The sequence below is a fragment of the Balaenoptera ricei genome, chromosome 6 (assembly GCF_028023285.1).
Source record: "Balaenoptera ricei isolate mBalRic1 chromosome 6, mBalRic1.hap2, whole genome shotgun sequence".
NCBI classification, from domain to species: Eukaryota; Metazoa; Chordata; class Mammalia; order Artiodactyla; family Balaenopteridae; genus Balaenoptera; species Balaenoptera ricei.
Window position 1 is genome coordinate 54217593 of NC_082644.1, and position 24244 is coordinate 54241836.

The window sequence follows — 24244 nt, forward strand, 5'->3', positions numbered from 1 at the left end:
GTAAAAATTCACATGTCTATAAAGCTTATGGTTCAGCAAGAAAGCGTCTTTCCAACCACATTTATTACCTGATAGTGAGGAGACCTGTGACTTTTGCACGGTATTTTTAAGTGGCTGCCTAAATTGTGCCAAGCCACGTACCACATTCCGTACCTTCATCCATAAGAAGATACCACTGCGGGTACTGCTAGGCCACGGGCTCTCCAAAACTACCTAAAGGTAAAATAAAGGTTAAAATAATCTTTATTAGGAATATTTGAATTTTTAAAAAATACATACACATATAATATATACAAAAAGAATTCTACCCCAAAACGTCTAAGTTTCTTAAATAAAAGGCATAATAAATTTATCAATCTTAATAAGCAGCATATATTGCCTAATGTCAGTCCTACTTACCTTATTATAATAGCCATAAGTAATAGCATTTGGCTTTATTTTAGCAGTTTTCATTTCAAATAAAACTCTCACTGCTAAGACAGGATGACCCCAAAGTCCACAAAGCTGCATTACTACTCGATAGCACACCTAACAAAAAATAACATCAAAGCATTAATAGTTAGCATATTAGTCTGTGACTTATAGAGATTTTTAAATGACTTTACTCAATTCTTCTTTTCAAAGTTATTAAGCAATAGTTATTACTATTTTCTCCTTTGTTCTGGTGTGAGAATCTCGGTAAACTATTTTTTAAACCTATTCATTAATGGAAGTACCAGCATTATTAACTTTTCCACATAAGACCTATGGGCACGTGTGCCATTTGTTTCAGTAACTAAGTTTACACAAAGAAAACAACTATTATTTTCCATAATATGAGAAGGAATTCATTTTTAAAATCAAGCATGATTAAAATAGCTCTCTCCCAAATCATGTTCCATATTTTATGCCAAAGGAATTAAAAGCAGCACCTCCAGAATGCCTACATGACAAAAAGGATTCTATGAACCCGTGTCTTAAAAAAAGTATGAGAAGAAAGTTAAAAACACTGTAATATTATTAGCAAAGGCTTTTCTGAGAATATGTGTTTACTGAAGAGGGCTAGATTTGATCAGAAGAGGACGACTCAGTGGGGAACTCCTAAAAGTTAGAATATCACATTTGGAAGACAACAGTAGAAACCATAAAGAATGAAACAGGAATCTCATGGATCCCTGGCAAAGAGGTGAGCCAGTTTACAGGACTAGTGAACACGGCAGCCAAAGACTACTACAGCTTAATCTGAGAATAAGAAAATATACATTAAAAAGATACTCTTCTTGGGACTTGTAAAATGTCCTCTGTTTATAACAGAGCTGTTTAACAACTGTGAGTACCATAAAGCCAAGTTGCACGCTATACTAAAGGGGAAAGTATAAAGATTTGAGAAAGGATATTTTATTCAAGAGATGAAGTAGCGAAAGAGATGTGAAGAGGCAGAGGATCATAAAGATGAGTACTATAAAGCTGGAAATGGAGAGTTTAATTTAGGAGCAGAGGAGTTCAGAAACTGTTAGAGCAACTTCATAAATGACTAGGTTAAAGAAGTGTTAGGAAACTACATAAATTAGGAACAAATGGGAGAACTAGGTAAGATGTATGACGCGATTAAGAAGAACCTGGCACAAGAGTTCTTCAAATATCTGAAGAGTTGTCACTTGAAAGAACCAGTAAACAGCTTCTGCAGTCCCAAAAAAGCCGCAGGGAGGTGGAACTGAACTCAGCATAAAACACAAACTTTCTAACAAAGCCAACTCAAGCACAGGCAAGGTCCCATATATTACAGACTTTCAACATCTCAGGTTTAGGTTGAAGTTTTACTAAAATATCTTCAGGTCCTATTCAACTCTAAGATTCTATGAGCCATGAAGAAGTAAATCACTTTCTATGTCAAATTGGGATTAATCTAAAATTTTCCAAAACCATTCTCGACAATTAATTTATTCTGAAGTCTACAAAGTATTCCTCCAAACTTCCAGGCTTACCGGTGTAAGAGCCAGGCATCAAACTAAAGAAACAGTAATAATGCCAGGGATATAATTTTTTAATTGCAGTATTTTGTTGCCTACAACATGATACCTTTTGGATATCTATGTTAGATAAAAGATGGCCACAGAATCTTCGCTACTCCTCCCGTGAGAGGTCTATGTCCCTTCCCCCTGAATTGAGGGGGAAAGCCTCTGAGATTACATGACCAATAGAATTTGCCTGAAGTGACAACTGTACCAGTTTCCTGGCTTAAGCCTTAAGAAAGGTCACTTTCCACTTCCTCTGTCTTGAAACAAATGCTCTTGGAGTGCTAAGCTATCATGGGAAAAGCCCAAGTACCACATGGACAGGTCTGAGACTACATGGAGGAAGAGGGGTCCACCTGAGCCCAGCCTTCCAGATAACCTTGCCAAGGTACCTGGCTGGCATGTGAGTTAAGCTGTCTTGGACCTTCCAGACCAGCTAGCAACTGATTACAACCAAGTGATTCTAAGTAATACAATGTGGAGCAGAAAAATCACCTCAAATTCTTCCTGGATTTTCAGCAAATAAAATAATAAGATTTAATAAAATGGTTATTTTAAGCCACTAAGTTCTGGGGTGGTTTGTTACTCAGCAATGTACAACAATATCTATATGAATAGACTGATGAGACAAGGTAAGAATAAGCTTGACACAAACATTTCATTTCCATTAAAAATTTAATAAATAGTATTAAAAGCAAAACACATGATATATTTTAACTTTAATTTAGCCTACATGGCATATGCTATTTCTGGGTCTTTACTAGTTTTCTTTAAAAATCTACGTTATTACAACTTCTGCAAACATAACATGTAGAACACAAAGCTGTCAAAACATTAAGCATATGAATGAGACAGTGGGTTCTAATGGAGTATGAACCTAAAAATCAAAACCACTTACTTGCTAGGTGGCCTTATGTGTGTGTCATTTCATCTAAGTTTCAAATTTCTTTCTTTGTAAAATGTAGCTAATATATAATTGCCTCATAGAGTTGCTGGGAATACCAAAGGAAATAATGTACATAAAAATACTGTGAAAATTTTAATGTGCTATTCTATGTGTAATCAATAAACAAATAAAATGCATCAAATATGCCAAGCAAATATGCATCCTTAAGTTTTAAAATAAAGAAACATTTCTTTCTTCCAGTTGTAGAGATGTAATTACTTCAGGTGACTACAAATCTGTCAATATAACTTGTTAGAAGTAGGAATACAACAAATTAACCTCCAAATTTTTAAGCCTCCTATCAGAGTGTTTATTGGGAAAATAGTCTAAAAAACTTTTTTAGCTTACTAGTCATAATTGCTACATGTTAGAAAATAGGAGAATGTAATTACTTGTAACAAAGACTACCGTAGAACCTTAATATCTATAGAGGAGATTACTTTTCAGGCAATTTGTCTTATGAACTTATCAAAGAAACTTAATCAAGTATTGTGCTTTGAGTTTAGAGTGCAGTAACAAAAGTAATACTCGCTCTCTCATAGAGCATATTTTAAAGCACTTTAAAAATATTCTGTGCTTGCACAAAGTTAAAGCACATCTTAAAATATATCTTAGATATATTATCTTAGATATACCTTAGATATATCTCTATCAGAATAAGTTTTTTAAAACATTAAAATGTATGAGGTACAAAACACTAATTTTGATCAAGCACTTTTAATTTCCAAATAGTTTTATAAACATCAGATGAGAGAAAATGTGATCAAATGTGAGAATGGATATTTTACTTGTTTTATAACTTTATCTTTTCATTTGAAAAGTTTTTAAAAACATACAGATAATACTTAGAGAAAAATGAGTTTTAGTGTGCTCACAAGCATTATCAAATCTTAATAACGTACATGCTTTATCAGTTTCAGATCTTTTTTATTTTAGAAGAGGAGAAAATTGCAGTTATTGCTGAAGCCTATAATGTGCCCCTCCTCAATCGCATTTCTCTTCTAACCTCGTGCTCTCTCCTTCTCCCCAAACACCCATTACTCTGAATTTTTATTCCAACTGCATTTTAAATTCTAATCCAGTTCTAAATAATCATTTTAGTTATTTTAACACCAAAAGTAACTTTTAAAGGGAAAAACAGCAAAGAGAAGAGCTAAATAAGTAACTCAGTTTCTTCAGCCGTTAGTTGGATAATAATACCACTACCTATCTCTGAGGATGGTTCTGAGGCTTAAGAGATGTAGCACACTGTTCACTGAGCGCTTACTATCAGCCAGGTACTCGTCTAGGAACACTATGTACATTAACTGATTTAACTGTCAAATTAACCATTTGAAGATAGGAACTAAATATCATTATATACCTCAGGGGGGCAATTTTATCCCCCAGGTGACACCTGGCAATGTCTGCAGACATTTTTGATTGCATGGAGCTACTGGCATCTAGTGCACAGAGGCCAGGGATGCTGTTAAACATCCTACCATGTACAGGACAGGACCCCACAATAAAAAATGATGTGGGCCAAAATGGCAACGGTGCCAAGGTTGAGAAACTCAGACCTCCATTTTCAGATACATAATCTGAAACACAGATAGGTTACGTAACTCACCTAGGACACAGGTCCTAAGTGGAGAGCCACTTACTAAAGGCCTATTTGCTTCCTAATAAAGTTATCTTAAGAATAAAATTAAGTCAATATTTTTTTCTACTTATCAAGGGCAAACAATCTGGTCTAAGGAAGTCAGTCTCTGCTGCATTTTAAAGCAATAATTTTTAAATAAATTTATTTTAAAATAATAAGTATTAGCTCTATGAAACAGTACAACAATTTTACCTTTCCTACTTAATGAAAATATTCGAGGATACTGGAAAGCAACTCAGACCTAAATTTTCTTAAAAATACAAATAAAATGTATCATAGTAACAATAACCCAATTTGTTATACTTGCCTCATCTAGAGGATCCACATCTGTTTTCCTCATCTTAATAAGTATATCATATGCCTGCTGAAGTGCTCTGACCTTAGGATGAGAAACTCTAACATAGGCTGGGAGACAAATAAACCATAAACTGTAACAGTGACTGAAGAGACACTTGGCCCATTGTGGTGGATTTGTATAACATCTCTTCGCCAGCTTATGAGCTGTTTTTATCTCCTAGAAAGAGAATAAATAAAACATCATGACATTCACTAAAATTCATTAGTATGACAGGAAAAGTGAGAAGTAAAAAGAAGAGAGGAATTTAATGTAATATCTGACTCTAAAATCAAGCATTTCATAGTTTTGCTTTTGTGAATGGCTTCCTACTTAGTGCCCCATGGTTCTTTCTATAGAAGCACTTTATACTGTATTTTAACTATTTGGCAAGCAGGTGTCTCCTAATAGACTAGAAATTCCTTAAAAGCAGAGATCATTCATATTATTATAATACAATGGGTAATTAAGTTTCCCTCACACAGAAGGCACTCATATGTTTGACGAATGAAAGGGATTTCATTTATAGCTTATAGTTCTATAGAATCATTCTTGAAAAGTCAAGAGTCTTCTCACTCTTCCCCCTGAAAAAAGTTTAAGATGCCCTAGGCTATTCCCCACCAAGATTTCCACTCTACCTTCTGTGTTAATTCCTTCACTGACTGATTTGTTAAAAAGACCTATTCCTTTGCAGGCAACATAGTCTGAGAAAGATCACAGACCTTCCTACCTAATAGTTTTATGGCATGTTTTCTGGTTCTGATTTTCATTCTGATTTAGGTGGAAGAGAGAAAAAGGTATCAAAGTCACCTGCTGAGCGTTATCAAACTCTACATATTCCCAGAAACTATAGAGCCCTCCACACATGTCAGACTGCCACTGTCTGCCTTGCACTAAAGATCCCTCTGCTGGATGTGTCCTAAATAAACATACTGTTATGAGCTCTATTTCCAAGAGACTTGCCTGGAAAAAAAATTCTGGTGAAAATGAGATTTAAAGATGTAGTAGCAAAATTGTCACATTAAAAAAACTTGCCTTTATTAAGCTGATAATGGTTAAAAAAAAAATTCCCCTCAGACAACACTGAGAGAATTGTGTACTATATGGGATTAAGGATCACCTCAGGTTACCCCTAGGATTTGAGGGACTGTACATGAATTGACCTGAACTAAGAATTTCATTCTGAAATTTTCCATGTTTTGTAGACCCACAAAATATCAGTATATGTATAAAGGATGTTCAATTTTAACTCACACCTAACCATAGTTTAACTCTTTATACCTAAATCAGATATAGTATTAAAACAAGATGTCTAGCTTGTCCTAAGTTAACTCCCTTTAGAATGTAATATTCAGTAGAAAATATATTTACATTAACCATGAGGAAAAATCAAAATCACAATGAGGTACCACTTCATATACGTTAGGATGGCTATAATCAAAAAGACAGAAGATAACAAGAATTAACAAGGATGTGGTAAAATTCCGACTGCTGGTGGGAATTTTAAATGGTGTACCCACTTTGGAAAACAGTCTGACAAGTTCTCAGAAGGTTAAACACAGAGTTACTATATGACACAGCAATTCTACTTTAGGCATATAACCCAAAGAAATGAAAACATATAACCACACAAACACTTGTACACAAATGTCTACAGCAGTACTATGCATAACAGCCAAAAAGTAGGAACCACCCACATGTACATGAATGGATAAATAACATATTCCACACAATGGAATATTATTCAGCAATAAAAATACATGAAATACTGATATATTCTACAACACAGATGAACCTTAAAGACATTATGCTAAGTGAAAGAAGCCAGTCACAAAATGCCACATACTGTACAATTCCATTTTTATGAAATGCCCAGAACAGGCAAAACTATAGAGACAGAAAATAGATTAGTGATTGCCTGGGGCTGTGGAAGATGGAGGAACTGGGGGGTTAACAGCTTAGGGGTATGGGCTTTCTTTTTAGGGTGATGAAAATGTTCTATAATTGATTGTGATGGTGGCTGCACAACCCTGTGAAGATACTAAAAGCCAGTGAGTGTACTTAAACAAGTGAATTGTATGGTATATGAATTATGTTTCAATAAAGTTTTTTTTTAAAGTGTATTTAGTTCCCAAGGTTCTCTTAGAACATAAACATAAGCATTCAAAAACTTCAGCCTCAATATTATAAGTCGGGTTGCAAGAAATCGACTTTAATTCATTAACAACCATAGTGGGCTTCAAATGATTGCTATGGGTGAAGAGTCTAAACTATGAGCTGCATATCACATATACATAGTTTACATTTTAAATTAGATAAAGAATATCTGACCTGTTTAGTTCTCTTAGCCATGAGAGCTGGACTGTTTGTAATGCTACTCCCAGTGGGGTGTCTACTAAAACAAAGTTTCAACTCCTGTGGTCTGTCAAAAAGCTTAAGGTCCAGTCTTGGAAAGTATTTGTAACTAAAATAAAAAGCAAAAATAGAACTGCTGATTTAAAATACATTAACTCTTAATATTATGCCAGAATTTAGGTGAATATTTCTAAACCTCAAACGTACCCAATATTATTTTCCAAAATCCTTGTATAGAAATTGTTTTTTTCAAAAATATAAGATGATGCAATTATAAGATACATAGACTATCTACATGGAAACTTTGGCTCCTCCGCATCCTATTATTTTCAATCAATCCCTAGAACACAGAAAACCCTGATATCTTCACAGAAGAATTAGTAACCCTTTCAACAGAACCCATGTGTTCAATGATAATTTATATTAAAAGATAACATTTAGTATACTTTGTAATTTTGTTTTTCTTTATAAAAGTACCTTGCATTCACATTTAAAAGGAAAAAATCCCGAATATTTTTATATTAGGGATGTGCCATAATTTAACCAATTCTTTACTGTTGGACATTTTTAGGTTATTTCTCAATTTTTGCAATTAAGTATCTTTGTACATTTATCTTTGTGAATACTTTTACTTAATTTCTTAGAATAATGCCCAATAACAGAGTTTTCTATGGTAAATATTTATCAAGAAAATAAAAATTATTATAATCACTATCAAATTACTTCCAGAGAGGTTATACTTACATACATTCTAACTAGAAGAATAGCCTATCCTCAAGCTGATAGATTAAAAATGCTTCTACTCATCATTTGGTTTGCATTTCTTTAAATACTAGAAAAGCTTAACATACTTTCATATTATCAACTATTGGGATTTCTTCTCAGAAATTGCCTAGTTATTTCCTTTGGCCAATCTTCTTCTGAAATATATTGCCTTTCCTATTTGATTTACTTATTTGTCAATACCTGCATTCCAATGTATAGTGATCAAAGCCAAAGTAAAAAAGAATTCTATAATTAACGTGCAATCAAAATAGTACTTAATTAAACCACTCAATCTCAGGTATACATTTTTCATTCTTATGGAGTCCTGGTGAGATTATATATTAATTCTATATTTTTGGAAAAAACTTATTTTATATTCCCTTTGCCCCAGAAATTCTTTTATGAATACAGCCACAGAAAATAACTGTGTATACACACAAAGATATAGATAGCAAAGAACTATAAATAAATCCACAGGAGACTAGTTTAACAAATCACAATAAATGCATACAATGTGGTTATTTATAATGAATGGCACAAAAATATATATTGGCATGGAAAAATGTTCAGACCATTAAAGGCAAACACACGTCACAAAGAATATGTACAAGATGAACTAATATTTGTTTTAAGTATAGTAAATGCAAATTTATGTACAAAAAGACAAAAAAGATACACATATAATTGTTAACAGACATTAAGTACTGGTGCTAAAACGATGTGCTAGTTTTTTTGTTTGATTTTCTAAACCTATTAAATGGTATTCAAATGATCATAATAATAAACAATCAAACATTTTAATTTCTTAAAAGATTCCCATCCAAATCAAATAAGTTTATTTTAATAAAGAATGATTCCTGGCCCTCTACTTTTAAGTTTTCTCTGATATATTACTAATGCATAAGAATTTCACAGTCCTTATATTGACAACAAAACCCCCCAGAGGGAGGGGTAACCTCACAAAAGTGAATTTTTTCTTCTTCAGAAATGAAATTTTTAAAGATTAAAATATGGTAAATGTTTAGGTTAACAGTGATAAACATCTGGTTTCCCTTCCAACAGGGCTGTCCAATTCTTAAATTACAATACCTGGTGATATCTCCATAAAATATTCATCTCCATTAGTTCACTAAATACATTTTGAAAATGACCTTCACAAATGATTACTATACAACATATCTACTAATAATCACAAAAGATCAAATTATTAAAGCTGTGCCCAAACAACTCTTTAAAAAAATTCCTGCTACCTGTACTTTGGTGACAGATCCTTTCCATCATCAGGCGGTGGCTCGGGTGGCATTATGAACACAGTATGCTCACTTTTCTGTGAATCATCTAGCTCTATCAATTTGGTATCTTCTGCTGAATCAAAATCAACCTAAAAATAATTATTTTCTCCAATTAATCTGCATTTAAGCAAGACCTGATTCTGAAACGTTAAAACTTAAATTTAAGAAAAAATACCTTATCTGTTTTCTCCGTGCCTTTATCAGGAAACAACTAGAAAAAAAAGAAAAGAATTCTTAGTGAAAATGTCTACTCTGAATTTAATAGAGATTATCTTAAATTATTATTTAAAAAACTATCCTTTTTTAATACTAGGCAGATATGAAACACTTCACAATATATTTGGTGGCCTCCCTACTACTAGGCTAAAGTGTAATATTTCTCTTACAGCTACTAAGAGAGAAACAATTTATTTTGACTGGTTTCTTCATAAATCCCTCCTTAGAAGCAAAAGATGGGGAGCGGGTGGGATGAATCGGGAGATTGGGATTGACATATATACACTAATATGTATAAAACAGATAACTAATAAGAACTGGCTGTATAAAAAATTAATTAATTAGTTTTTAAAAAAAAGAAGCAGCAAAAGATGGGCAATCACAAGGAGAACCTGGCTTCTCAAATCAAAAATTTCATTATTACTAAACCCCTGCATTACTGATTGATATTATCTAAGCTTCTCTCTAACTGAATGATATTGGACTATCAATATTTAAGTAAACAAAAATGTTGAAAAGTTTTAATCATATCCCTGGAGTTTCAGATCACACGGATATAATGCGAGAAAATTATTCAAGTCTTCTAAGATACACGAATCATTAGGAGCATATAAAAATTACATCATAATATTCTACCTTTTTTGGATAAAATCTCCAACTTTATATAATATAGAGTTTGCATAAACAATCAGCCCCAAGACCCACTTAGCAAAAATAAGAGCTCTATTAAAAAATGAGAAAAAATATGTGAGTTATCACTGTCAAAAATAACTTAAACTTCCTTACGATGGGTGAGTAAAGCTTTAAAATTTAACATATTTCCAAATAGCTTCCATTAGGACAAAAGAAATATATTAGAAAAAGTATTTGGAAAAACATTAAAACAAAAAAACACAGGACTTAACACAGGACTTCCATTACCCATAGAGCTAAACTTTTTGTTTTGTTTTGTTCGTTTTTTGTTTTTGATTTTTTTTGGCTGCACTGCACGGCTTGTGGAATCTTAGTTCCCTGAACAGTGATCGAACCCAGGCCCTCAGCAGTGAAAGCGTGGAGTCTTAACCACTGGACTGCCAGGGAATTCCTAAAACTAAACTATTTTAATGAACTACTAAATCTTATCTTATTCATGTAAAAAAAAAACTTAGGAGCTTCAATGAAATGTTCTTAGTACTTAATACAAAACCAAAGTGAGATTCAAAGAGAAAAATTAGCTATGTATGGCGGTACTGGATGCCACAAAGGAAAATAATTCTTACATTAAGCCCAGAATCGGACACTCGCATGTGTACACACATACACACACACACACACACACACACATCCCACCTATAATGCCTTCCTCAGGTCATTTGGGCTAATAATAACAATGATGATTATAAAGGTAAACAAACTGTTAAAGTTTTTCCTTAATACTGACATATAGGACAAACTTTTACCTTTTCTATGCAGTCATCAAAAAAAGCCAATCCAGTATCTTTATCACTTACAAAACTACATTCTTCAATGAAACGAATAAAAATCTGTGTTTTGGTTAAAAGGGTGTAGAATTTTGTATAGGCACGATCTCGACTTTTTAAAAATCCTGAAGAAAATAAAATTAGAATTAAATTCAGATTTTAAAGTGGAACTAGATGTTATATTAATTATTTTAAACTTGTATATATCTATATTATTTTCTCTTTATATATATATATATATATATATATATATACACAAAGGGAAAGAGAAACATATATATTATAGGAAATATATATCTTCTATAATATATATATTAAGGGACCATAGTCCCTTCTGCCTGATTCAACCACAAAAATCCTTAACTTATACTATTAACCTTTTCACTGAAATCTGCATCTCCTATAAGGAGCCTCTGGCCCTATAGCTCTCAAGTAGAAACTTCTGATAACTCTGCATACTCACAAGCAAGAAGGGTCAAGTCCTTCCTCTGCAATGCCATCACACAATTATTTCTGTATCATCTTGTAAAAATCTCTGCTCATCTGGCTATTATTCCACCCATTCCCCTACTAACTATAGGCACCTAGTGACTTCAGGGACACCCTCTCCTTCATTCACTGACGAGCAGGGCACCTAATTCAAAGTCTTCTCCTCTCCAACTCCTACCATCATCATTCTTCAACACCCATAAAGACCAACCATCCAATATTTTAGTGAGTTTTTAATTCCTTAACTTTCAATGACCTGTGGTCTATTCCACCTCAATCACCAACTTCTACACATAGTTACACACTCCCTGGACTTTTTTGGTAGCAGTGTAAACAGCTCTGCCTCCCAAATCTCTAATTTACATATTACTCCCTGACCATTACCCCTGTCTAGCTGGTATGCTTAAGTTCTTCCTACCAAGCCTTTTGCGAGGGGGATGGGGTAAGGAAGAAGATCGTTCTATGTACATCCTCCTATCTTCACATCTCTCTCTCTCTAATATTGATTCCACGTCTGTGTACATCATTTCAATTACTTTCTTGTCAACACTCTCAATTTTTATGCCCTTTTGTCAAACTCATCTAGCATGACCTAGCCCTGGAGCAATGTACTGCCTGCTTTCTCTGGAGCTGCGCCAGCGTGACTGAGCACAAGTTGCGGTGGGGAGGAGGCGCCGTTACATAACCAGGTGGATCAGAACCGCTTATACCTTCATCCCTGACCAGCAACCCCACTACATTTCTGGAGTCTGAATTTCCCTTTACCCATGTTTTCACAATTACTTCCAATGTTTAAATACTCTCCCTCCATGTTCTCTCCCTCATCCCTGAAAAATAATACTTTATATTGCAGAGAAAATGAAAATCATTAAATGAGAACTATAAAATCTACGACTCTTTCTGCAGCTATCATTTATTCCTTACTTTGTTTTACAATGAGTATGACCCTCCTCCTATCTAAGGCCAAGCCCACCACATAAGCCTGGGATTCCAGGCCTTTCAGTGTTCTCTGGACAACACTCCCTCTCTATTAGCTAGTAACCAGTATACTCAAGTCTCTCTCATTTTAAAAAACCTTTCCTTAGACAATTTTCCAAAGAGGACATTCAGAGGGCCAACAGGCACATGAAAAGATGCTCAACATCATTAATCATCAGAGAAATACAAATCAAAACCACAATGAGACATAACCTCACACTTGTAAAATCGCTATCATCGAAAAGAACACAAATAACAAATGTTGGAGAGGGTGTGGAGAAAAGGGAACCCTCGTGCACTGTTGGTGGAAATGTAAATTGTTGCTGCCACTGTGGAAAACAGTATGCAGGATTCTCAAAAAACTATGAGAAACCACATGATCCAGCAATTCCACTCCAGGGTATGTATATGGAAAAAACAAGAACACTAATTCAAAAAGATATATGAAAAAAAAAAAAAAAAAAGATATATGCACCCCGATGTTCATAGCAGCACTATTTACAATAGCCAAGACCTAAGTGGTCAACAGATGAATGGATAAAGAAGTTGTGCTATATATATACACAAAATGGAATATTATTCATCCATAAAGAAGAATGAAATTCCGCCATTTGCAACAACATGGTTGAGTATAATGCTTAGTGAAATAAGTCAGACACAGAAAAATACTCTATGTTATCACTTATATATGGAATCTAAAAGGTGAACCAAATTAGTAAATACAATCAAAAAGAAAACAGACTCACAGATATAGAAAACAAACTAGTGGTTACAAGTGGTGAGAGGGAAGGGGGGAAGGGTTAGATAGGGGTAGGGGATTAAGAGGTACAAACTATTACGCATAAAATAAGCTACGAGGACATACAACACAGGGAACATAGCCAATATTTTATAATAACTATAAATGGAGTATAACCTTTAAAAATTGTGAATCACTATGTTGTACACCAGTAACATATAAATATTGCACATCAATTATACTTCAACAAATAAATAAAATAAAAAACCTTTCCTTAACAAATAATTAGATCCTTCCCTTTTCTGCTGTTTCCCTTCTCAATAAAGGGCACAACCATCCACTTGGTGGTTAAAGCCAAGAATCTCAAAGTTGTTCTTGACATCTCCCTCTATCTTACATCCCATATTCAATTGCCAAGTTCTATTCAATCTACCTCCTAAAAATCACTCTTCTATTCATACTACCAACTAATCCAAGTCACTTCCACTGATGACTTAAACCAATGCACTAACTAACTAATAAGTAGATCCATACTTTGGATGCCCCCAATTCAATCTCTGCAGAGAAGCCAAAAAGATTTTTTTTTTAGCATTAAACATGATCTTTTAAAAATGCAAATCTGATCCTATTACCTACTTAAATATCCCTCACTGACTTGCAATTACTCTTGGAATAAAGACGGAAACCCTTCATTAGTCCTAAAAGATCCAACATGATCTGGCTCACACCTACCATTTCAAGCATGGTTTTTAAGCCACTTTCCCCTCCAGCCTTTCTTTCTATGATGCTTCAGGACATTCCACATGCTGTGGTCCTTACTACATCCCCTTGAGGTATTAAATAGTTGAGAAAGACTTCAATAAAATAGAAATAAATTATTCTTGACAAGTGGTAAGAAAAAGTCTTTTTTTCTTCTTCTAATGGATCTAGGCAATGATCAGCAAAGGCTGCTAATACAATTAAATGAAAGGCTGGTGGGGAAACTATCAATATAATGAATGAATGAGCCTGATAAGACTTGAACCCATGGATCAATCTTAGGAGCACTAAAAATGGGACACAGCCAGACTTGCGATAAGTAGTGAGCATCATGTGTTTTAGCACCACTTGCCAAGAAAACTGAACCTGAATATAATCAAGCTCTAGATCAGTACTGCTTAATTCAGTAACCACTACACACATGTGGCAATTCAGCAATTAAAATGTGGCTGGTCTTTAATGAACCACATACCCAAAACCACATCACTATTAAGTTGTGGAGCTGGAATTTGAACAGACAGTCTGACTTCTGAGTCCATGCCATTATTAGTGATTTATACCCAGAGGTGAAGGTTCAGAAAAAAAAAAAAAAAAAAAAATGTGGCTGGTCCAAACTGAGACATGCTATAAGTATAAAACACACACCAATTTCAAAGCCTTAGTATGGAAAAAGAATGTAAAATATGTCATTAAAATTTTTACAATTTGATTACATGTTGAAGTGATACACTTTGGATATATCAAGTTAGAGAAAACATATTAGTAAAATTAACTTCCCCTACTGCTTTTTTAAAAACTGTGTCTACTAGAAAATCTTAAATTATATGTGTGGCTCTTAATCCAACCACAAGTTTACAGGAAATATAGATGAAAAAAATGTTAAATGACACCATGGGATACAATCAGATAAAACACATATAACTTCAGGAAATTCTAAACACAGTTTATGGGTGAAATGATGTCCTACTTGGAATTTAGAAAGAAAAGGAGGGGTGGAGGAGGGGAGGAGAAAAGGACGAAGGAAGAGTAAAATAAACATAGATGAAACTAAAACAACAGAATGCTGATTGCTACTACTGCTGAAGTTGGAAGATAGCTACATTATTCTCCCTACTTTTATACCTGTTTGTTAAAGTATCCCTAAAAAAAAGTTAACCCAAAACCCACAGCTAAATCCTATTCTTTTTTCAGGCCCAAGCTTAACTGTTACTTCTTCAGGGAACTTTTCCCCTGACCTAGCTCTCTTACTGTAACCAATACTTTCCTTTACAACACACTCAGTAAAATGTGTTATTTTATTGTCAAATGTATATATCCCTTGTTAGACCAAATGCTACCCTGTTAACAAAAACCTTAGGCCTCAGACACTAGTTAAATATCTTTCTAAATTCTATTAGTAATGCCTCTCTTCTACTTAGAATGACAGAGAATGAATTAGTGACCCACTACTGTCCATTAGAAAAACTCCATATTCTTAGTCTGGCGTTTAAGACTACCCATAATCCGAGCTCTAATCTTATTTTCTGCTTTATCTTCCACAACACCTCTAAAGCTCCTCACTTGGTCAAATTGTACCATTAAAACTTTTTTCCCGAACATGCCATTATGGGCTGAACTGTGTCACCCCAAAATTCTTATGTTGAAGTCCTACCTCCTGGGATTTCAAAGTGTGACTGTATTTGTAGATATGGCCTTTAAAGAAGTAATTAAGTCAAACTTAAGTAATTAAATTAGGGTGGGCTCTAATCTAATATGATTGGTGTCCTTACGAGACAAGAACATTTAGATACAGATTCACACAGAAGGAAGTCTATGTGAAGATACAGGGAGAAGACAGCCATCTACGAGTCAAGGAGAGAGGCCTCAGAGGAATCCAATCCTGGCTACACACTGATCTCAGATTTCTAGCCTCTAGAGTCCTGAAAAAAAAAAAAGAAAAAAATTTCTGTTGTTTAAGCCAGGGGTCCCCAATCCCCGGGACACGGACCAGTATCGGTCCACGGCCTGTTAGGAACGGTGCTGCACAGCAGGAGTGAGCAGCGAGCGAGTGACCAAAGCTTCGTCTGCTGCTCCCCATTGCTGGCGTTACCACCTGAACCATCCTGCCCCGCCCCACCCCATCCATGGAAAAACTGTCTTCCATGAAACTGGTCTCTGGTGCCAAAAAGGTGGGGGACCGCTGGTTTAAGCCAGCCAATCAATGGCATTTTGTTATGGCAGCCCCGGCAAACTAATACACATGCCTTGTGCTTTTGTTCTTGAGCTTTCTTCCATTTCATTATTACCACTAGCAATAATACTGTTATCACGAGTACTGTAAAGTACTTTTTCTAGTTGCTTCACATACATTTTCTCATCTAATCTTCACAATTATCCATGAATTAGGCATCATCCTCATTTTATTAATGGCAAAACAGAACCCCAGGAAGGCTTCATAAATAGCAAAGTGGAAATTCTAATTCAGATTTGACTTTTAATGCCTATTGTTTTTTACAAAGTCTTTCTTGCTCATCTCTATTTATAAATTCTACCCATTCTTTAAAGTCATGCTCTTCTTCCATGAAGTCTTCCAAAACACTCATTTGGAAGAATGTTACCTTTCTCTGAATTTTTATGTCCTCTCACTGAATGATTATGTAAAATCTGTTTTCTTGAGTACTTGCTCTATTTTTAAAAACACGTTAGATCATTTTCCGCTGGGTATCCCATGGAGCTAGATTTTATACTTCTTTATATCCCTACATAATAACTAGTGGGATTTGGTAAGCGGTGACTAAATATTTGAGAGATAAGTTGTCCCAAAGCAGAAATGAGAAAAGACAAAAGGACTATTGGGAAAATACAGATTAAAAAAAAATAATAATAACTGCAGGATCAAATTATGGATATGTAAAATAATTATCATATGAATACTGATGTATCTGTAAGGTTGCCACTACATATATAAGAGCTGCTGAATAACAACAAAAATCTTTGTAATTCCCCAAAATAACAAATACTAAAAAGAATGAGTATGGTGTTTTCCCCTGGAACAAGGCTGTATTTTTCAAAAATTTTTAAAAACTGGTGGCTTTATTGCAAAAACTCTTTATTAGAGAATACTGTAAAGCCCAGAGTGTATAAAGTCAAGAATCATGCAAAGTTGAGAAAACACCTAAAAACAAACCACTAGCTTTATTCTACTAAGATAACTGATTACAGAGTACTATAAATATCAGCAACATCTTTGACATTTCATAATTAAACACCTCCAGTTTCAGATTTCTCAGGAAAAAAATGGGGTATAAAAATTAAAAGAAATTCTATTCATAGAGCTAGATTACAAATACACAGAAGACCATCATATGAATTTCTAAGAACTTATACAGTGAATATTTCTTGGTGGCACTACCAAACAGAAAATTTCTTCATTTCAATAAAAAGTATTTATATTTTCAATGCCACTCACCCTGTCGGTCAAACAATGAATCAGCAGCTGTGGCTTTATTTGAAGGAGCCTCTGTGATTGGTCTGAGATATGTTCTGTATCCTTTTAAAATGGATGCCATAAAGCGCAAAAATGCCTCCTGAATTTCCATCTCAAGTTGTGTCATCTTCTTTTGCCAGGAGAAATCTGCTTCAATTGGAGTCATCTCAATCGCTGAACCTTCCTGAGTTTTTCGGTGAACTGACAAATGAAGAAAGAAGAGAAAATGGCATTAATACATGTTATATATTTAATAATTTGACAATTAAGGGAATTGTCAAAATAAAGCCCAAGACTTCCTCAAATTCCTCTTTATTAATGTAAAGGGATCATTGGCAGGGACTAACAGGGAGGCACAGATGGGGCACAGAAAACATGCTCAAAAAACCATAAACCATGGGACTTCCCTGGTGGCACAGTGGTTAAGAATTCACCTGCCAATGCAGGGGACACAGGTTCGAGCCCTGGCCTGGGAAGATGCCCCACACCGCGGAGCAACTAAGCCCGTGCTCCACAACTACTGAGCCTGTGCCCTAGAGCCCGCGTGCCACAACTGCTGAAGCCCACGCGCCTAGAGCCCGTGCTCTGCAACAAGAAAAGCCACTGCAATGAGAAGCCTGCGCACCACAACAAAGAGTAGCCCCTGCTTGCTGCAACTAGAGAAAGCCCACGCACAGCAACGAAGACCCAACGCAGCCAAAAATAAATAAAAAACAAAACAAAACAAATAAAAAACATGAACCACAACAGTAATTTCTTACTATTGGAATTCTGTTTTGTAATGAGACTCCCTTTAAGCAGAGCAAAATTATGTTTAAATTTAAGAATTTTCTTATATACATTCTTTCATTAGAAATATCCCTTCCTGGGAATTCCCTGGCAGTGCAGCGGTTAGGACTCTGCACTCTCAGTGCAGAGGGCCCGGGTTCAATCGCTGGTTGGGGAACTAAGATCCCACAAGACATGCAGCATGGCAAAAAAAAAAAATCCCTTCCTTTTTCCTCACATTTACCCGAAGATAGCTGGGGATACAATTTCTTCAAGGTGCTAATCAGACTTTTGCATGGCTTTTTGGGAAGCTGCTTCCAGTTCATGTTCTTCTTTTCATCTGATCTATTAAATAACAACATGATTAATAAAGTCCGTTATAATCTGTTTTTACTTAAACAAAATTCTTATGTCAAACTAAAAAAGAACATGGAAAGGGTATTTTTACTGAAGTTATAATTTGAGAATCTGAACAAGTGGTTTTCAAGAAGTTCTCTTTTCATTTCAACCAACCTCAGTCAAATTTGGTCATCTCATTCTAACCCTCCAACATAGATTTTCAATAACTGGAGTTATGAATACAGCACAAGTCTTGTTTCAAAGTTACATTTCAGAATTGTAATATTTTAAGTGTCAAAGTTAATTGACTTGAGACTTCAAACTACCTATTAGAAGCAAATCTCGACAAATATCAGAGTCAGTAACATACAGAGCATGTTCTCACCACAATTCAAACGAGTCACCATTTAAGAAAAAGAAATTACTCTGGAAGTTCAAAAGAACACTTTTAAATAATGCATGAGTCAAATAAAATATTTTTACAGAATTAGAAACATTTAAAATGCTACAAAGATGAAAGCACTATGTACCAACCATGGGCTGGAGCTAATGTCAGGCCAATATCACTTATGAACATCAATGCTAGCATCTTAAATTCTTAGAGAATTTAATCCACTAGCACATTTAAAAAAAAAAAAAGAGAGAAAGATGTTTACTTTAGGAATGCAGGGTTGTTTACTACTAACTGATTTTATAATGTAATTTACCATGCTAAGATTAAAGGAGAAAAACTTAATACTCATCTAAATAGTTATACAAAAGCATTATAAAGTTCACCACCTATTTATGATTTAAAAAAAGAAATTACTTTTAATCTAGAAGTGGAAGGAAGGTTCCTTAATCTATTATTAAGCAATCAAAACCCTGAAGTGGGGCTAGCAAACCTTTTCTATAAAGAATCAGATAGTAAGTATTTTATGCTTTGAGGACCACAGGACCGCTGTTACAACTACTCAAATATGCCACTGTAGCATGAAAGCAGCCTTGGACCACATGTAACTGAATGAGCATGGCTATGATACAACAAAATTTTATTTACAAAAATAGGCTTTGCGGGCTTCCCTGGTGGCGCAGTGGTTGAGAATCTGCCTGCTAATGCAGGGGACACGGGTTCGAGCCCTGGTCTGGGAAGATCCCACATGCAGCGGAGCAGCTGGGCCCGTGAGCCACAATTACTGAGCCTGCGCGTCTGGAGCCCGTGCTCCGCAACAAGAAAGGCCGCTATAGTGAAAGGCCCGCGCACTGCGATGAAGAGTGGCCCCCGCTTGCCACAACTAGAGAAAGACCTCATACAGAAACGAAGACCAAACACAGCCATAAATAAATAAATATTTAAAAAAAAAATTCCCTTCTTTGCTTCATAGAAAGATCTGGCAAACTTTGGGAAAAAAAAAAAAAAAGGCCTTGGGGCAGATGTCAATTCTTGCTTTAAAGCATAAAGATACTTAATGATGAACTGCTCAAACCATTCCCTTTGAAATTAGGAACAAGACAAGATACCAGTTATGAATATTTCTATTCAACATTACACTAGGATCCTAGCCAGAGAATTAAGACAAGAAATTCTTAAATATACAAGGACTGTAGAGGATATGATTGTTTATAGCCAGAAAATTGAAGAGAATCTACAAGCAAATGAAAATAAGAGAATTCAAGTAGGTTGCTGGACAGCAGACCACTACATAAAAAATCAATAGCATAGTTATACTCCAGCAACTAACAAGTAAAAAACGTAATTAAAATACCATTTACAATAGCAATAAAAACCATAAGGTACTTAGGAATAAGTAAGTTTAACAAAAGGTGCGCCCAATCTTTACAGAGAAAACTGAAACAGTTATTGAAAAACCTTTAAAAACACCTATGAAGTAAAATACCACATTCACGGGTACTGAGACTTTATGTCAAAATGATCTTATTTGCCCCCAAATTAATCTATGAATTCAACAGAATTTTAACAAAAAAATCACAACAAAATTTTGCATGGAGTTTAAAAAACGAATTAAAATTTATATGAAAAGGCAAAAAACCAAATATAGTCAAAACAATTTTAAAGAATAAGCAGTAAAGAGACTTGCCATTTCACATCACTTTTTTTTTAAACAGTGTTATTGAGATATAACTCACATACCATACAATTCATTCACCTGAAGTGTGCAATTTGATGGTTTTGAGTATATTCAGAGTTGTTTAACAACCACCACAATTAATTTTAGAGTATTTTCATCACATCAAAAAGAAACCCCACACCCTCTTAGTCACTAACCCACAATTCCCCCATCCTCCCATCCCAAAGTAACCACTAACCTATTTTCTGTGTCTACAGATTTGCCCTGGGCATTTCAAATAAATGGGATCATAGAAGGTCTTTTAGCATGAAGTTTTCAAGGTTCACCCATGTTGTAGACAACTTAATTTTAAAGTCATTAAGATAATCTGATGCTGGCAAGAGACTAAAACAAACCAAAGGAACAGAAAATAAGCCTGGATACATATCCACACAAATATAAAAACTGATATGTGATGGTATTGACACTGAAGACAGGTGGGGAAGAGATGAACTGACCATTCAATAAATAGTGCTATGTGACAACTGTTTACCCATGTTAAAAAAAAATAAAATAGTATCTCTATGTCTCATCATACACTAATAATACCAAGTTTAGCTAAATTAAAGGCCTAAATGAGAAAGTCAAAACCTCACAACTTTAAGAATATCCAGGATAATATTTCATGACCTCAAGGCAGAGGATTTCATGTACAAGAACCAAAAATGGCAATCCATAAAGAGAAACTGATAACTGTGATCAATTAATATAAGCTTCTGTTCATCAAAAGACACTACAGAATGAAAATACAAATCACAGTGTGGCACAAGCTATTTGCAATGCATATAACAGACTAAGAATTACTTCCAGATTATATAAAGCCCTTATACAAATCAAAAGAAAAAGACAAACAACCCAACAGGAAAATGTACCAAAAGAGGAGAGAAAAACCAAAGGGCAAAAAGAAATTAAAATGCCTCATTTGTTACTAATTAGGGAAATGTGAATTAAAGCCACAGTGACATCCCATTACCATCAAGTTGGCAAAAATTTGAAAGTCTGATCATAACAAGTACTGACAATGATATGGAACAAAGAGAATTTTCATTTGCTGATGAAGAGGGGAAAGAGTAATATGGCATTAGCTATGCCTACCAACCAACATTAGCTCTTCTAGGTATATGTTTCAGAGGAATTTTAACCATGTACTCAAAGAAATATGCGTAATAATGATCAGAGCAGTTTTGTTCATAATTGCAAAATCTAACTACAATCTAAATACCCATCAACACTGATAAACACTGAAGACAAAGTAGAGCTACGTGTATCAACATGGATGAACCGCATAGAGAATGATGAGTAAAAAAGCAATTCACAGAAAACTATACAAACATAAAAATTTTTAAAGCATGCAAAACAAAATGTCATTTATACTAATACATATATAATATGTATTAGTGGGTGGAATCTGGAATCTGGGTGGAAGATTCATGCTAGTTGTTTACATTATTCTCTATAATTCTTCAGTATCTACAACATTTCATAATTCTGTAAGTACAATTAAGCAGAGTTCAAAATTATTTTACAAAACAGTGCTTTGATCAATAGAAATTATATAGAAGTTATTTAAACCTGGACAAAATTAAGAATCTCTATAATATTCTTTTATTCACAATGGTAAATAAAATGAGGTAAACATTTGAGTTAAAACTTCAAAATCATTTCCAAAGGCACCACAATATATACAACCTTGAAATAACTGTTTTTCAGGAATAGTTACTGAAAAACAACGAAATGTGTATGACAAGAAATATTTAGTGCTTCCAAGTAGTTCATTATTTCCAGGCTATAAGTAAATCTAAATACACATAGTAGAGATCAATCAAGATGGTAGACTAAGAGGACATGGAGCTCACTTCCCCCCATGAACACATCAAAAAATACATCTACATGTGGAACAATTCTCATGAAAAACTAACTGAAAACTGGCAGATGGACTCCTGTACCACCAAGGCTGTAAGAAAGATACACATGGAAGGGAAGAAAAGTGATTGGGTTGGGACCTGTGCCCATGGGAGGGGACTCAGAGGATATGGGAGATTACACAGGTGGACACCCTCTCAGGGGAGTGAGTGGTGAGAGCCATAGATAGGGCACCCCAGTCCTGGAGTCCTACAAAGGGTAGACAAGCCCCCTTGGCTGGTTGGAGGACCACTGGGACTAACGAGGCAAAAAGAAAAACAGAAAAAAAAGAAAAACAAATTTTAAAAAATGGAAACAGTTTAAGAGATCTATAGAATAACATTAAATGTACCAACATTCACATTAAAGGGATACCAAAAGACAGAAAAGGGGATCAAAAATGTATTTGAGGAAATTATGGCTGAAAACTTCCCAAACCTGAGGAAGGAAACAGATATCCAGGTAAAGGAAGCACAGAGGGTCCAAACAAGATGAACCCAAACAGGCCCACACCAAGACATATTATAACTAAAATGACAAAAGTTAAAAGTAAACAGTGAATTCTAAAGGCAGCAAGAGAACAGCAAAGTGTCATATACAAGGGAACCCCCATAAAGCTATCAGCTGATTTCTCTGCAGAAACTTTATAGGCCAGAAGGGAGTGGCATGATATATTCAAAGTGCAGAACAGGAAAAGTCTGCAACCCAGGATACTCTACCCAGAAAGATTATCATTTAGACTAGAGGGAGAGAGAAAGACCTTCTCAGACATGCAAAAACTAAGAGTTCATCAATACTAAATCTACCCTAAAAGAATTGTGAAAGGGTCTTCTCTAAATGGACAAAAAAGTAAGAATCTATAGGAAAGGGAAAATCCCACTAGGAAAAGCAAATGTATAGTAAGGACTGAAGATCAACCACTTAAGCCAATATGAAGATTAAAAGACAAAAAACTGTAAAAGCAACTATAACTACAATAAACAGTTAAGAGATAAACATGAAGATACAAAATATGACATCAAAAACACAAAATGTGGGGAGAGGGAGTAAAAAAAATGTAGATATTTTAGAATGTGTTTGAACTAAATTACTACCAGTTTAAAAAAAAAAGTAGACATAGTTATAGGTCAACAATATATAAACCTGACAGTAAACACAAATCAAAAACCTACAATAGTTACACAGAAACTAAAAAGAAAGGAACAGAAGCATACTACTAAAGAAAATCATCAAACCACAAGGGAAGAAACAAAAAGAAATAACAGAGAAAAACCTCAAAACAACTGGAAAACAAGTAATAAAATGACAATAATTACATACCTGTCAATAATTACTTTAAATGTAAGTGAATTAAATGCTCCAATCAAAAGACATACGGTGGGACTTCCCTGGTGGTCCAGTGGTTAAGAATCCACCTCCCAGAAAATATTTGCAAACGAAGCAACTGACAAAGGATTAATCTCCAAAATATACAAGCAGCTCATGCAGCTCAATATCAAAAAAACAAACAACCTAATACAAAAATGGGCAGGAGACCTAAACAGACATTTCTCCAAAGAAGATATACAGACTACCAACAAACACATGAAAGGATGCTCAACATCACTAATCATTAGAGAAATGCAAATCAAGACTACAATGAGGTATCACCTCACACTGGTCAGAATGGCCATCATCACAAAATCTACAAAC

The 24244-nt window shown here is 34.7% G+C and overlaps 1 protein-coding gene across 5 annotated transcripts in view; it reads right to left on the reverse strand.

The window, feature by feature from the left end:
• DENND4C (DENN domain containing 4C) overlaps positions 1-24244 on the reverse strand; it is a 131925-nt gene that overhangs the window by 41835 nt on the left and 65846 nt on the right. For 3 of the 5 annotated variants that reach the window (XM_059924659.1, XM_059924657.1, XM_059924655.1), the window contains exons 11-19: positions 18442-18548; positions 17418-17636; positions 10984-11129; positions 9504-9539; positions 9287-9417; positions 7248-7380; positions 4890-5096; positions 400-528; positions 69-213 (exon numbers count right to left, since the gene is read on the reverse strand). In XM_059924659.1, coding sequence (XP_059780642.1) covers positions 69-213; positions 400-528; positions 4890-5096; positions 7248-7380; positions 9287-9417; positions 9504-9539; positions 10984-11129; positions 17418-17636; positions 18442-18548 — 1253 coding nt within the window. The remainder of the gene's footprint in view (positions 1-68; positions 214-399; positions 529-4889; positions 5097-7247; positions 7381-9286; positions 9418-9503; positions 9540-10983; positions 11130-17417; positions 17637-18441; positions 18549-24244) is intronic. The other 2 variants (XM_059924660.1, XM_059924656.1) reach the window with 1 other exon arrangement.